The 14,580-nt window shown below is 46.4% G+C and overlaps 5 protein-coding genes across 5 annotated transcripts; 2 read left to right on the forward strand and 3 right to left on the reverse strand.

Moving 5' to 3' along the window:
• Positions 1–967: 967 nt before the first annotated feature.
• On the forward strand, positions 968–3,494 carry SERLADRAFT_361323 (uncharacterized protein; the record flags this gene model as incomplete). The annotated part of the gene is made up of 13 exons (XM_007318016.1): positions 968–1,048; positions 1,112–1,157; positions 1,220–1,331; positions 1,451–1,587; positions 1,755–1,975; positions 2,060–2,153; positions 2,231–2,334; positions 2,421–2,503; positions 2,557–2,625; positions 2,708–2,860; positions 2,922–2,952; positions 3,027–3,031; positions 3,088–3,494. The coding sequence occupies 13 exons, from the start codon at positions 968–970 to the stop codon at positions 3,164–3,166; spliced, it is 1,215 nt and encodes a 404-aa protein (XP_007318078.1).
• A 102-nt stretch (positions 3,495–3,596) lies between these two features.
• Positions 3,597–5,905, reverse strand: SERLADRAFT_369310 (uncharacterized protein; the record flags this gene model as incomplete). Its single annotated transcript, XM_007318017.1, has 10 exons — positions 3,597–3,883; positions 3,937–4,038; positions 4,089–4,167; positions 4,247–4,335; positions 4,394–4,511; positions 4,567–5,187; positions 5,239–5,383; positions 5,449–5,495; positions 5,553–5,737; positions 5,857–5,905. 10 exons carry the CDS (start codon positions 5,903–5,905, stop codon positions 3,597–3,599), a joined length of 1,722 nt encoding a protein of 573 aa, XP_007318079.1.
• A 104-nt stretch (positions 5,906–6,009) lies between these two features.
• On the reverse strand, positions 6,010–6,363 carry SERLADRAFT_437683 (uncharacterized protein; the record flags this gene model as incomplete). The annotated part of the gene is made up of 1 exon (XM_007318018.1): positions 6,010–6,363. One exon carries the CDS (start codon positions 6,361–6,363, stop codon positions 6,010–6,012), a length of 354 nt encoding a protein of 117 aa, XP_007318080.1.
• Positions 6,364–6,505: 142 nt separating this feature from the next.
• On the forward strand, positions 6,506–10,535 carry SERLADRAFT_369311 (uncharacterized protein; the record flags this gene model as incomplete). The annotated part of the gene is made up of 15 exons (XM_007318019.1): positions 6,506–6,731; positions 6,785–6,895; positions 6,946–7,080; positions 7,140–7,240; positions 7,293–7,466; positions 7,523–7,729; positions 7,789–7,987; positions 8,046–8,651; positions 8,706–9,283; positions 9,338–9,475; positions 9,530–9,681; positions 9,735–9,945; positions 10,002–10,307; positions 10,355–10,428; positions 10,484–10,535. The coding sequence occupies 15 exons, from the start codon at positions 6,506–6,508 to the stop codon at positions 10,533–10,535; spliced, it is 3,270 nt and encodes a 1,089-aa protein (XP_007318081.1).
• Positions 10,536–10,710: 175 nt separating this feature from the next.
• SERLADRAFT_408152 (uncharacterized protein) lies at positions 10,711–12,562 on the reverse strand (the record flags this gene model as incomplete). The annotated part of the gene is made up of 6 exons (XM_007318020.1): positions 10,711–11,447; positions 11,650–11,664; positions 11,728–11,755; positions 12,117–12,237; positions 12,301–12,395; positions 12,452–12,562. The coding sequence occupies 6 exons, from the start codon at positions 12,560–12,562 to the stop codon at positions 10,711–10,713; spliced, it is 1,107 nt and encodes a 368-aa protein (XP_007318082.1).
• Positions 12,563–14,580: the final 2,018 nt, after the last annotated feature.

A 14,580-nucleotide genomic window follows, 5' to 3' on the forward strand; every position in this document is an offset into this window, starting at 1 on the left:
GGACAGCGAGTGTCCAGTTGGGAGCAAACGGGTATCTGAATCGGGATAAGTCGGCACGTTACACACCACTAGGCGAGACACGTGGCATTCTGTACACGGACCAGAATGGTATATAAACCTCGCGTCCTGCATTGTTGATTCCTTAGAACATACTCAGCTAGGATCTATTTTATAGAAACTAACTCGAGTCTCGCATGTTTACACATGCCGCATCCCTCAAATCCAGTCGATGATACGAGCGCTCTCCCGTTCAACAGAGAACATGACCTTTTTTTTTAGAGGGTCTCGATGAAGTTTGGTTTTTCTTCGTTTGCAACTGTTTCAGTTGCTCGCGAGTCAAGCCAGCGGGTCGAACGTCTGTCTGATGGATCCCTTAGCCCTAAGAGTTCTTGGATGTTGGTTTTGGCTATGGGTAGATTTGTTCTTGTATGTCATGGGTAATAAAACAATATGAAGTGTTGAACTTATTCTACTGTGATAAGTGAATTATCGTCACTAGAATGGATGCGACAGTCCATTTGAGTAAGTAATGTTTGTCATGGAATTCCAATTAAATCTTCTTTGACAACAGTTGTGACAGATGTAGCTATCGATAAAAGTGGAATGTGTGTGTATGTGCAGGTGTAGTTCATTTTGTCGCTCATGCGAATCATGATGTTATCGTAATATTTTGGGGAGGTGTGTTCCTCTGCCGTTCCACCCTTGGCCCTAACCATTATGCCCCCTCCTTCCCCACCTTGGCTACGACTTTCTGAGAGCCCTGTCCAAGGTTTTGTACTCGGCTTAATCCTAGGGGCCTCTGTGACCGCCGCCGCCACCTCATTATGCGAGTACTTTGATAACCGAAAGCCACAACATGAGTTTCATCGTCGGAAGAGACGAAGTACTTGATAGTGTCACTAGCTCAATAGGCGCGTCAGTTTGCTTAGTGGCCACCGGCAAAGGCTCCGTCGCTGAAAGATAAGGTATGCATATAGGAAATACGCCCCTAGTAAGAATCAATTCCTTAAGTAATGCCTTGGGAGTTGAAATTCTCGGGAAAGCAGAGGTCAGTTGTGATAGCTTCTTAAGTCCAAATAACCATGCACGGCCTACGATGCTGCGTTTTTAGTACTTGAACCCTGGTGGAAGCGCGAAAGATCGCGTTGCTTTGCGAAGTGCGAGTCCTCGTTTCTGCTTTCGCTTTATGCCCCTCTCATTTCCTTCTCTATATGCTCAGCGATCCAAGATGCTGAAAAGCAGGGTTTACTCTATCCAAACACTGGTTCACGTATATTCGAGGGCACCGTAGGTTCAACGGGCATCTCAATAGCGACCATAGCAAAAGCAAGGTGAGCGCTCCAAGTTCCTGAGCGAGTCCAGGCTTCCGGGTTGCTCAAACACGATATATATACCATCAGAGGTTACAACACAAGTACGGTATCTCTTTATCTCAGGCAGGAGCACCTAGCTCAGTTATACGCCCGACTTCATTAGCTATCATCATGCCCGATGATGTTGCAGAAGAAAAGGTGAAAGCACTTCAGGCTCTCGGTGCCGACGTACAGCGCGTAGGTCCAGCTAGCATCGTCGACAGGAAACAGGTTCGTATCCGCAAATCTCGTCTTTTTACCTTGATTTCACTTGCTGATCTTGCAAAACTCGCCGGTCTTTTGGGCGAAATGCTAGTTTGTGGTGCGTGCCTCTCAACGGAACTTTCAATAGGAGCATTCAAGAAAACGGTACTTTTTGTGTATAGAACATGGCCCGTCAAGCAGCTCTCAGATTCCGTTCTTGTCCCAATTTCTTCGTAGGCACCCAAGAAACAAATATCCTCAACTATATCGAAGCGGCATCCCCAGAATTCGTCACGATTACCTCAGATCGCGTACAAGGGGTGGATTGTGCTGCTCAGGCCAACGGACCGCGAGACGAAGACCCAGTGACGAAACCATCAGTGACGGCACCAAGGGGATTTTTTGTAGACCAGTTCGAGGTCAGTTGTAGCACAAACGGGTCGCTCTCGTGGCGGCTTTTCTTCATATACAGACGTTGGGGTGTTTACCGCATATTTTTGCAGAACAGAAGCAACTTTAATGCGCACTACGATGGTACAGGCCCTGAAATATGGCGTCAGATCAACGGTCACATCGACGCATTCGTTTCTGGTGCAGGTCAGCGTTGGATCAAGTGAATCACAGCTTTTGATGAAACGAGTCTTCTATCTCCCCGTGTCGACGTTTTATACTAGGTACTGGGGGAACTATCGCAGGTGTCGGACGTTTTCTTAAATCGAAAAAGGAGGATATCAAGGTAGTGTTGGCCGATCCTGAAGGAAGTTGGATATATAACAAGGTACAATGTCGTGTTTAAAGAGCTTGTTCCAATTCACTTGATGGGTTTACCCCCTGAGCAGACAGACTGCTGACTACTTTCTGCAGGTCAAATTCGAGGTGATGTACGATCACGAAGAAGCGGAAGGAACGAAGAGGCGAGATCAAGTTGATACAGTAGTCGAGGGAATGTATGTCCATCGTATTCATTCAAATGGCGCTGGGCTCATCGACATGATTATAGCGGTATCAACAGCCCGAGGCTGTCGAGAAACCTCCAGCTTGGGCTGCCTATCATAGATGATGCATTTCGGTATGTGACGGTTGGGTCTTATCTGACGATATGACCGTCTCTGACCTCGTTGTGTCTCTCTGTTGCGTTAACGCATCGACAGTATTACCGATGCAGAAGCAGTAGCCATGTCTCGCTATCTCGTGCATCATGACGGCCTGTTCCTTGGATCAAGCAGCGCTTGCAATCTGGTAGCGTGTGTAAAGCTAGTTCGCGAATTGGGCTGGAAGGATAAGCAGGCTGTTGTCACCATCCTGTGAGTTGATTGCCCTTCCAACTGACATCATGCATCGCATGCTGACATCGTTTGTTATAAGATGTGATTCTGGAAGTAAGCATCATTCCAAGGTGAGTAGGGCACTTGTGATGCCTTTTGAATGACTGGCCTTGACTGTTTCGAACGTGCTTGCGAACATGTTTAGTTTTGGTAAGTACCATTATTGTATTTCAAGTCCATATCTAATAATTGTCCTTCAATCATAGGAACGACGACTATTTGCACGACGCAAACATCCCCATTGATATGAACATCATCGGAAACCTTCTGACAGAATCAGTCTAAAAACTAAAACACGACACATAAAAAAAGTATGCAATTATTTAACGAGTAAACAAACATATAAAAAGCGATGTGTGGGTGGTAAAATTACAAATGCGGTAATAGTAGGAGTTGTCGAGCGATGGATAGATGTAGCAAGGAGCAGCACTAGTAGCAGAGGGGGGCATTGTGTCTGGTGTCAACTTGGAGGCCAGGGTGTTGCGGGGAGAGGTGGGGCGACGAATGATGGTATAGACTTTGGCATGAAGCCGTTTTGTGTGGGTGGCGCAGACATAGTATGTGGCAAACCTGGTCTAGCCGTAATTTGAGGTTGGCCATCCTTGACGGGTGATACGTTGAGTGATGCGTGAGATGATGCACGGCTCGCACTACAATTTCACGACAACGACAGTAAGAACCTTTTAAGAAAGGCGCATACATAGGGGTGAAGAACTCACGCAGGGTCCTGGATAGCAACTGGTTGTGGGTCCGGCGTGATCTTGAGAAAGCCGGCTTGTACGAGGAAATCCCATACTCGACTTGTCTTATTGACGTCGATTTTGACAAGATCCCTCGCTTCTCGCCGACGCAGTTTACCTCCACGTCGTGCATACTCTCGCACAAGAGTTTCTTTGATGACGAGATATGGTTTGGGTAAGATACGGAGCTGTGAACAGAGTGTCTGTTCGGCTGGAGTGAGAAGGTGGAGGGAAGGGCTGTTGGCGAGGTTGAGGGGGGCAGCTGGAAAGTTCTGAGTGTTCGGAACAAGTTGCGCAATATTACATATTGCATACCTGGCTTGCGATTTGCAGGACCGGATGCTGAAGTACTCGCATTCGCTGCACCAAGCTTCGGTGTTATTTCCCGTTCATGACTTTTTCTGCCTTCCGATTCTCCTGCATAGCGTTAGACCGAAAAACAAATGTCTCACAACGATGATACTCACGACCAGTACCTGCTGCACGAAGTTGTGACAAGCGCTCTGATGAGTAATAGTCGCGGGAAAGGTTTGCTTTGGCTTGGGCCTGTATTGATGGGGTTATTGGAGGGCTGACAAACGACAATGTAACATTCAGATATACCGACCCGTTTGATACAATCCACTTCATACTTTTCGATATCAGCAGCAGTCGTCAAGCCCATCCGACGATAATGTTGCAGCTCTTGGATTCTCTTTCGGAGTATTGCTTCGTCTGAATTCAAAGATGGGTCGACTTGCCTCTTCACAGCACAGTGATACAAAACACTTACAAAGTATGTCGGCAGTGAAAACTTCGTAATCCTCTGCTGTTTGAAGCCTCGCGAAGGGGCGAAGTCGCTGGACAATATCCTTCTCGTCTTTCGGCCTCTTTTTCTCGGCAGCCTGCATCTAGAACGAAATGGCTCAGTTTGCTTTTTACGTCACTAGAAAAGGTCGTGCAGACCTTCTTGTATTCCAACAGTCCCCTATCAAACATGATAGCCTTGGCCTCATGCCGCTTGTCTACTCGCTGGTTATACATCTCCAACAAGGTCAGCTTGAAGGCCAGCGATTCCTTCGTTTCGTATGGTGGTGGCTGCGTTACCTCCTCTGCATTGGCATCGTCATCGCCAGCCCCATTCTCCGTATTAGTATCTTCCGATTTAGTCCGAGATTCTCGCTTTGGCAGGTCATTAACAGGGATATGATGTCCGTTTGTCGTCCCGTTCGTACCATTGACCAGAGTCTGAGTGCTACTTGTCGATTTTTTACCCGACTTTCTTTCCTCCACCCAACGTGCTCTTGCACGAACATCGAGATCGTTCTCATCCTCTATGATTTCATCGCCATTCCATTCGTTGCATATTCCGAATTCGAGATCTTTTACCAGATCCTCTGCATCGTTATCCAACTCATGCTCGAACTCCAGTCGGCCAGGGAGGAATGTAGCCACTTCGTGTATACCTGGACCGGAGGTCGGAGCTGTTTTGGGCGGTGGCGGCGGGGCTGTGTTCATGTGCGACATTCGTCGCCGCTTTCTCTCCTGAAATTCGTTTGGATCTATATTAAATTGAACATTCATATTCTAGGGAAGTCATTAAAACAAACTCTGCAAAATCTGATTCGATAAGCTCACAGGTAATGGCCAATTCGGAGAATCGACGTAGACGGTGTTATAATGCTTTTCTACTTCTTCCTTTGTGCGCGTCCCGACATGTTCCGCTATTGCCTGCCAGTTACCCATACCTTGAAGGGATATCCCTTCTAGTAAGAGCAATTCTCTGTGACCGATTGTTAGAAGCAGGTCACGTTGGAAAGATATCGATCGGAAGAGATTGCGACTTACTCGTCTGCACCCCAATCTTCCGAAAAGATCGGGTATGAGTGAAGTTCCTTTGCAATGATAGCGATCAGTTCACGAGGCTTAAGGTGACATCACGAGTGACTTACCACCATGCGATATGCATGCCCTCGCTTGTGTTTTCCAAATTCCTTTCCCTGGCAGAAACAAGCGGGACAGATGTCCACACCGTCGCCTGGTTCACATACTGGGTCTGCGCATTTGATACGGATGGAGTGTGTCAGATCACACATGCACGAGTCGCATTGAATCTGCAGCCCTGGTTCGTTCACCGCTGTATAGGTTTCCGGCGGGAGTGACGTAAGAAGAAAACGTGAGAAATAGTCCAATTTTCAAGAGAAAAGAGAGGAGACTGGCATGGCAAACCAGAGACAGAATAGGATATCAACGTACTTTGTATTTCATCCGGCTGATGCTGTCGCTTGCGATGTGAGACGGTCATTTAAGGCGTCCTGGTAAGCGGAAGAGTAGGGGCACGGTCCCAGTCTGGATCAAAGTGGCGGATACGGAAGGAGGAGCAATGTCGTATAAACGTGTTACCTATAGCTAGGCGAGATATTCGAAACTCGGAATGCAACAAATCCGTGCTGCAAGGGGGCCAAACGTGTAAGAGAACTGCAGGAATGTCGTTCGAGACGACGTCGTGTTCACAGGCTTCAAAGTCGGCAGCGACGACTGCAACAGCGGTCGATATTCGCGCCTGCGCTGTGGTCTTTTTGGGGCGTCGATGTCGTCTGCGGATGGTTGACGATGAAAAGGCTCGTCGCCGTCGTCGAGGATGAGGATGGGCTGTCGTCGTGACGGCGAAGGAGCGGCACAGCACGGCGCGGCTCGGGAGTCGGTGTATGCACGTGACTCGTAGGCAGCGAAAGTCACTGGGTGAATCTTGTCCACAAGCATCCGTTGCACGTCGGCCACGTCTGGTCACTTCTGTATTTTGGAGACAAAACATCAATTTGTTTTTCTTCGCTTTTCTATTCTGGTCTAGATTGTTGCCCGGGTCAACTTTCTCGTCCGTTCCACCGAATACAAGGCATCCACAATGGAAGAAGCCTCGTATACTCCAGGACGGTCTATCGACATCGAGCTGGGTGGACAAGAAGTCATCACCATTGATTTGGATAACCTCGATACAAATCCCGATGATGTTATAGAGCTTCTGAAGGACGGACAATGCAAAGTCTGGGTTTGGACAAAGTTGGCTGGTGAATACTGGCGCAGAGGCTACCTGGAAGCTGCTGAGAAGATTGCGCAATCTGCTATTGACTGTGTGTGTCCTTTTGAAAGTAAAGTAAAGGTTCTGAATATTCTCCTGCTCTAGGTTTTCACGTAAATGGGGCTATTGCCTCTTCGCCGCCCATTTATTCTTTGCTTGCTAATATCCAAATAGCCCGTGCACGAAAGGCACCCAAACTCATAATACCTAGTGCTCGTAAGCCCCGAATCTTCTCAAAATACGAAGGGCTACTTACCTCCTTTTAGGCGAGGATAGACTGTCTAATGAACGCCCGAAGGAAGAGTATTACAAAGAAGCTGCTCAGTACCTCAATTCTGGAGAAAGAGCTGCTGCGGAATCTGGAGAGGGTGTGGGTGGCACGTTGGCCTTTCTGACTCGAGGTATGCTCGCATTTTATTCTCAGGGCCGCCACTCACAGCAAATCTATCGCTGTATGAAGGTATACAACAATTGGCGACACGTTCTATGGATGATGCATTACGCTCATTCGAGGGTGTTTTGGCGGAAAAACCCACAAACTTGATCGCCCTATTGGGCAAGGTAAGCCTGAATTGGCATATGTTTTTAGAGATGTTATAACTGTAATATGAAGGCGCGTATACTCTACGCCAGACGGGGCTATCCTCAGGCTTTGAAATTATTCCAACAAGTTCTTCAACTCAGTCCGCAATGTCAACCAGATCCTCGTATTGGGATTGGTTTATGTCTTTGGGCTATGGACCACAAAGCCAAGGCTAAAGCAGCTTGGCAGCGGAGCTTAGAAGTTGTAAGTGCCCTGGATTCATATTCAGCCTTTGCGACATTAAAAACTTCTCGCCACAGAATCCCAGTGAATGGTCAGCGTTACTCTTGCTTGGGTTGGAATCCATCAATGCGAGCAAAGCTGAGAATCAAAGTGAAGAGGAGAAAGCACACCTATTCCTCACCGGGACCAAGATGATTGAAAGGGCGTTCAATGCTAATCAGAAAAGTGCCGCAGCCGCTAATGCTTTGTGTGAACTGTTCTTGCGGAAAGGAAATTATAAGAGGGTTGGTATTCCCAGTGACCTTTTCCAGCCATTTGCTTGATTGAATTTTGTTCCCTGTAGGCTCTAAAATTAGCCGAACGAACAGTGCAATTTGCTGACACGCTCACTGTCCTCACCGAAGGGTATCTTCGGGCAGCTCGTGTATTACATGCTGAAGGCTCCATATCAGAAGCAACCAAGTATTACACCTCTGCTACAGAAGGGCAGCCGAAACACGTGTTAGGAGCGATTGGGCTCGCACAGATGCAGATACAAAATGGTATGTTTTCTTAAAATAATAATCAATATACTATAATCTTAATTTGAACGATCGGTAGATGAGGCAGCTGCTGCGATTCATACTCTTGACACTCTCCTCCAACCACCAAATCCCCAGCGTTCACCTGAAGCTACTGTTATGCTCGCTTCATTACGCAGTCACCCAAGGCCGGGTATATCAACTGACGATATGGTTCAGGAGAAAATCAAAGCTCGGGAACTCTACGATCGTGTCATAAAAAGTCTCGAGGATGATAACCGGATACACGACCGTGCCAAAGAGCCCTCACGAACGTCTCGTCGCATCCTCGATGACATGGATATGCATGCCGAAATTGCTAAACTGTGGCAGGAGGAAAACTTGGATCGCACAGGAAAGTCATTACGAGAGGCATTGCGGATAAGTGAGGCGACTGGACAAACCGACCCACGGTTGCTGAATAATCTGGGCGCACTGCAACATTTGGATGGGGACTTGGATCAAGCGAGGACGATGTACGAAAGTGCACTCACAACAGCCTCTGCACTTGGGTCAGAACTCGGTGAGGGCATGTCGACGTCGATCCTGTACAATCTAGCAAGAGTGTACGAAGAAAAGGGAGACGATACGATGGCCAGCGAAGCTTATGATAAGCTTTTGACCAGACACCCAGAATATGCTGATGGTAAAGTCGTCCAGATTTGCAGCTCTAGATGTCACTGATTTGAGCCCTTCGCAGCAAAAATCCGACAAGCCCAGATGCTTGCCAACCTTAATCATCCCAACGAAGCCCACGAGCTGCTCAAACAAGCACTTTCATCTCAGAATTCAAACCTTAATCTACGCGCCTTTTACACCTACTTCCTCATTCAAAGTAATCTTCCTAAACCAGCCAAAGATTTCGTTTTCGCCACACTCAAAGACCACGACAAATATGATGTGTATTCGCTGTGTGCTGCCGGATGGATCATGTACCACCAGAGTCGTGAGAGTCGTGATGCGAGCCCCAAAGGTCTGGAAGAGCGCAGGCGTGGGTTCCAGCGTTCTGCTGAATTCTACGAAAAGGCATTGCAGTACGATCCCAATTGTGCCGTAGCCGCTCAAGGTCTTGCTATCGTCACTGCCGAAGATTCACTCGGTTCCTTCAGCGCTCCTTCGTCCTCATCTACAGATGAAGCACAGAAGCGATTCAAGAATGCTCGCGATGCACTTGACGTCTTTGCTAAAGTCAGAGAGTCCTTGAACGATGGTAGCGTCTATGTCAACATGGGCCACTGTTATTATGCTCGCGATGAATTTGATCGTGCGGTTGAGAGTGTAAGTGTTCTCATTTACTCGTTTAACTATTGACATTTACCATTATGCACGTAGTATGAAACTGCGTCGTCACGGTTTTATAGTGGTCACAACGTGTCTGTATTATTGTGTCTTTGCCGCTCATGGTATGCAAAGGCAAATAAAGACCAATCCTTCACATCCATGAACAAAGCTTTGAAATTTGCTGAGATGGTGAGCTTCATTCCGGTCCAACTCTGTGTCTGTCAGCTAAAAATACTTTTCGAGGCTCTTCATATACAACCTAATGATAAGGCCATCGTGTATAACATCGCGATGATCCAGCAGAAAGCTGCTGAGTTACTCTTTGGTATTACCCCAGCCAAACGTTCTTTGAAAGATCTAGAGCGAGCTATTGCTCAAGCAGGTCATGCACAAAGGTATTGGCCCTTTCATAGGAGATTGGAGATTGATGTTGACACAGTACCCAAAGGTTGTTTGCATCTTTGGCAGCAGATCCGGCTCCGGTCGTACCATACAGTCGCGAAATGGCTGATCACAGAAGAAAATATGGTGAAAGTATGCTTCGAAGGGGAGATGAGCATCTATCAGCTCAAAAACACTTTGAAGCTGAAGCCCATGCCAAGCTTGAGGCTGCAAGGCAGAAGAGACTGGAAGAAAAGCGACGACAAGAAGCCACGGAGGTAAGCGTTGAATCCTGTTTCAGTTTTTTCATGTGGTCTCATCTGTTTACGCATAGCTGGCGCGTGTCGAGGAGCTCCGCCAACAAGCAGAGAAACTTGCGGAAGAGAGACGAATAGCGAGAGAAACAGCTCTTGAGTGGTCGAGAGAAGTTCAAGTCGAGAGCGACGAAGAGCGCGAAAGGAAGTCTAAGAAGGCAGCAAGAAGACCCAAAATCGAGAATGGGAGTGGGGACGAGGGTTTGGAGCCAAAGAAGAAACGTCGTGGAAAACTAAAGAAAGTCAGTGAGCACAACGAGCCAGCAGAAGAGAACGAGCAGCTCTTCAGCGACGAGGAGGGAGGGGATAATAAGCCCGCGAAGAAGGTATGATATTGTGCTGCCTTTCAGTCGCTGATGCTAATCCACATTAGCGTGGAATCAAGAAACGAGTCGTCCGGGACGACGACGAGCCAGAGAATATCGGGGGACCCCGCAAAAAACAATTGTTAGTTGCTTTGGTGTCTGAACGGAACTCGCACTAATATTTCCTTCTTTTTCAGTAAAAGTAAAGAATATTTATCCGACACAGATGACGAAGAAGAAATGTCATGACCTGGTGGATACATTTTTGTATGTTGTCATTGTCTGTCTATATTGCTGTCCTGTATCGATCCATGTAATGAGTTATCACAATATGACTGTGTTCTTTATCTTACCATCAATAGCCATGGAAAGTATTCAATATGATAGGTTGTACACAAAAAGTTTGCTCGATAATCAAAAATGATCATGCAACGGTCTCTACGAGAGCGAGCAAGCTGTGTGTGCCTCCTTTCTCCTTTATGCACTCCCTCACGACATCTACCACCTCTCTTCCCCCTCCTCTATCCACAGGGCCCATTCTGGCTCCATTCAGCTCCCACACTCGTCCATGCACATCCACAAAGCAAACATAATGAAAAGGGGGCTCCCATACCCAATCCTCTGACACTGCTGTCTGTCCTTGCAGCGCAATTGGGATGTAGGCATCGTCGAGAGCCTTGCTCGTTTCCAGAATCTTCTTACGCTCTTCTACAGATCTCGCATTCAAGACAGCATCAAGCACAGATCCAGGTGCGATATGACTTCTCGCGGAAGGAATATTACAGACTGCGTGTAAGAGGGCGTAGAAGCCGCAGGCGTTGTGGATTGTCTGCTTTACCCACATTACGCCTTCGCCTGTTATCTTATCGGCTTCGCTCATTGATGCAATGCGCTGCGACTCCTCAAGCTGCAAAGTATCATCGTGCCCCTCTTTAGAAGAAGATATGAGAACGAATGCGACTATATGTCCCTGAATGAGGGCCAAGAGATCGGGGTCATCAAGAGAGAGTACGTCTTCAAAGTGAAGTGCAGACGAGGCGCCTAGTTTTTGAAGAAGAAGAGTAAAGAGCTGTGGATCGGATTCGAGAGGAGGAAATACTTTTTCATGTTTTGCTTTCGACATGAGGGCTACTGCAATGCTAAAGGATGAACTGGAATATGCTGGATAATAGTCAGAGGCAAGTCCGTGAATAATAAATACATCATAGTACATGTCACGGTCTCTATTACACTCTTTTGAGCCTGCACTACTTCTGCCGGTGGGTGAAATCTAAATCAATACAAAACTACAATAGACTTCAGGTCACTTTTGCCTCGAGTGACAGAGTAGCTGTTAGACTGGTATATCCTGAATGTCATTGACATTCGCTGGCTGATCCTACAGGGAAAACGAATAAATCAGAATATCCCTTTCAACGACGCTAGGTCCTTTCTAACTCACCACTAAGCTCGAGATTAATCCACGCGATCTATTAGCGTGTAACGAATGGAATACATTGAATTGAAGTTGCTGTCCACCACTCGTAAGCTGAAGAGATAACATCTCCTTGGCCTTCTCTTTTGCCCGAATACTTGAACGTTCGTTCAATCTAACATCGGAAACGATGCTCATCAGTAGAACATTCGAGAGTGACGAGTGACTTTTCGATACGAACAAGAGTACTGCAAATAATCCGTTATCGTCGAACTTCTTCAATGGTGACACACGAACACTCACGCATGGTATTAGTATAGATATTAGGTATGTTCATGTGGAAAGGTAGCCTTGGATTATCATCGTAATTAGTATATATAGGCCGTGTAAAATGATCTTCCTGTCGGGATAGGTACGCACCAGTACCAATGGGTCTCTCCTACGAGCCATAGAACCAAAAATGTGATTTGAGCTGCTAAGAGGAGCAATCCACGATTAAGGACCAGAAGTCGGATCGACATGATAGTACCCCTTGTCCTGCGATGTATTGCCAGTAGGACATGAGAGAACAAGAAAATAAGAGAAATAAATATTACCCACTTTGTCACCCCTTTAGCATCAAGAAAGTACCACATTGCAGCTGTCGCGATGAAATCGCAAACCATTGACACAATGATGGTGACATTCCCCACAATCTATGTGAATCTCAGTTAAAATATAGTACAACCGACGAGTGAATCGTATGACATACAACAACAACTTTAGTACCAGCATACTCCAAGGATGAATGTTCATCTAAGAGTCTGGCAAGGGCTAAATTGGTACGAAGCCGTTTTACAGCCTGATATGCACATGCAACCATGAGTGCGACCTACCGATGCTGAAACCTGACAGAGAATTAAGCAGCCATGTTTTGTCCTTACACTACTCAATATCAATGCTCACCTAAACTGCAGAGTGCGAAGAATACCTATAATTGACGTAAGCACGCGTTCAACCACCATAATAGAAATACACTAGCTATAACTAAGGCCACTGCCCAACTTTTTCTATTGACTTCATGAGAATATAAAGCGATTCCTTCACACCGGAAACAGAAAACGGACAGACCTAGAAAAATCTGACGGGCAAAAGATAATTGCGCACTGCATGGCTATCAGCTACACGATAAATGATACAGTTGATGGGCAGTTTACAAGACTTCCACTATAGCCGAAGTTACAACACCGGCGCTGTACTCCCTGTGTTATCCTTTAGATTAGTGTCGTGCCTTTTGAGGTAGGGTTCGTACCATGGCAAAATGGTAAGAGCAGATGGATTGTCATAATTTTCAGCCTTATAAAGGGACAATTAGGGGGCGAAGCTGCAGGGGGGTGTTGAAGATTTACCAGGTAGAAGAAAAAGAGTTTAGCTAGAAATATCCAGTTCACAGTGTTGGCTGTACTATGGTAAAGTCTAAATGAGTAGAATCAATATTTCTTCCAAATGTTTTTTTTTACATTATGAGGGATACCTGGAGCACTGTGATGAGAACATGAAGAGATATAATGGAGTTGATGCTTACAAATATCTTTATGGGCCATCCATCGCGATATTTTTGAAAGTAAAAATAGCTTTGCATGAACGTGCATCCAAAACATCTAGGTGTATATCGGCATATTAAAGTGCAAAGACAATTTACTAATGAACGAACAGCGTTGCAATAAGAATGCCTATAACAGACAAGTTAGGTCATAAGTTAAGCAAGCGCATATATCAAGATAAATCCATACCCCAATAGCTAAATTCTAGATATCTGTTTTGTGATGGTAATAAAGATGTCATTCAGATACCAGCCAGGGAGAGAAACAGAGCACTTGTCGATGTCATCTGATGACTGTATTTAAATGAGAATATATTAATAGAGATACGTCAAATATAGGCCAACTTGAAGGCATCGCACCAAACTGAGCACAGGTTGAGCTGGGCTGATTGTGATTGACAGATGCTTCTAGGCAGGCTGAACGCTGAAACATGACACTGGCAATCTCCAACCATAAGATGATCAATGAACACAGGTACCTCAGCAAAGCAGTGTGACTATGGCCTCAGATCTTGTTGCAACCTGTAGCAAACAAAGTTGGCAGTGCTTGATAAAGTATACTCACAGAATCAACTCAATATTTTGCAGCAATGCCGACGCACATTAGAAACAAAAACGGAAGAGGGGGACTGTCGCTTAACTCGGCAACGCTCACGTGTTTCTCGCTTATGCTCGCGTGGTTTCCCGTGTGGGATCCCTGAGCTGAGTGCAAAACAGATGTGGAGTGGCTGCCAATGGCCAAAAGAGACAGGGGTGCTGCAGGCACTCTAGAGAGTGGTGTAGGAAGGGGAGGTACCAAAGATGCATGACACTGGAGGTGCCACAGGTATCCTAGAGAGTATACAAGGAATTACAAAGAGGGAAGGTGCTGTGGACTCCCAAGAGAGTAGTGCAGAGCGGGGGGAGGTTACAAAGATGCATGACCAATATGGATTGGGGGTGCCACAGGCATCCTAGAAATTATTACAATGAAATGTAAAGAGGGAGGGTGCCATAGGTGCTCTAAAGAGTGGTATAGTGAAATACAGGGAGGGAGGGTGCCTTTGGCACCTTAGAGAGTGGTTATGCGGAGGGGAAGTGTTACAACCAAAGTTTTTATACTCTGGCATACAAGTGAGAACAAGCAGAGAGGGGTGATTGAGATAGTGGATAAAATCCGTGTAACAACCAAAGTTTGTATACTCTGGCGCACAGTGAAGACAGGCAAAGAGGGATGAATGAAGGTGTCAGAACTGTGACCTTACAAAGTGTCAGAGTTACAGAATATGGGGATGGAGTATGTCAGGCAACAAATACAA

Source organism: Serpula lacrymans (genome assembly GCF_000218685.1).
Source record: "Serpula lacrymans var. lacrymans S7.9 unplaced genomic scaffold SERLAscaffold_6, whole genome shotgun sequence".
Lineage (NCBI taxonomy): Eukaryota > Fungi > Basidiomycota > Agaricomycetes > Boletales > Serpulaceae > Serpula > Serpula lacrymans.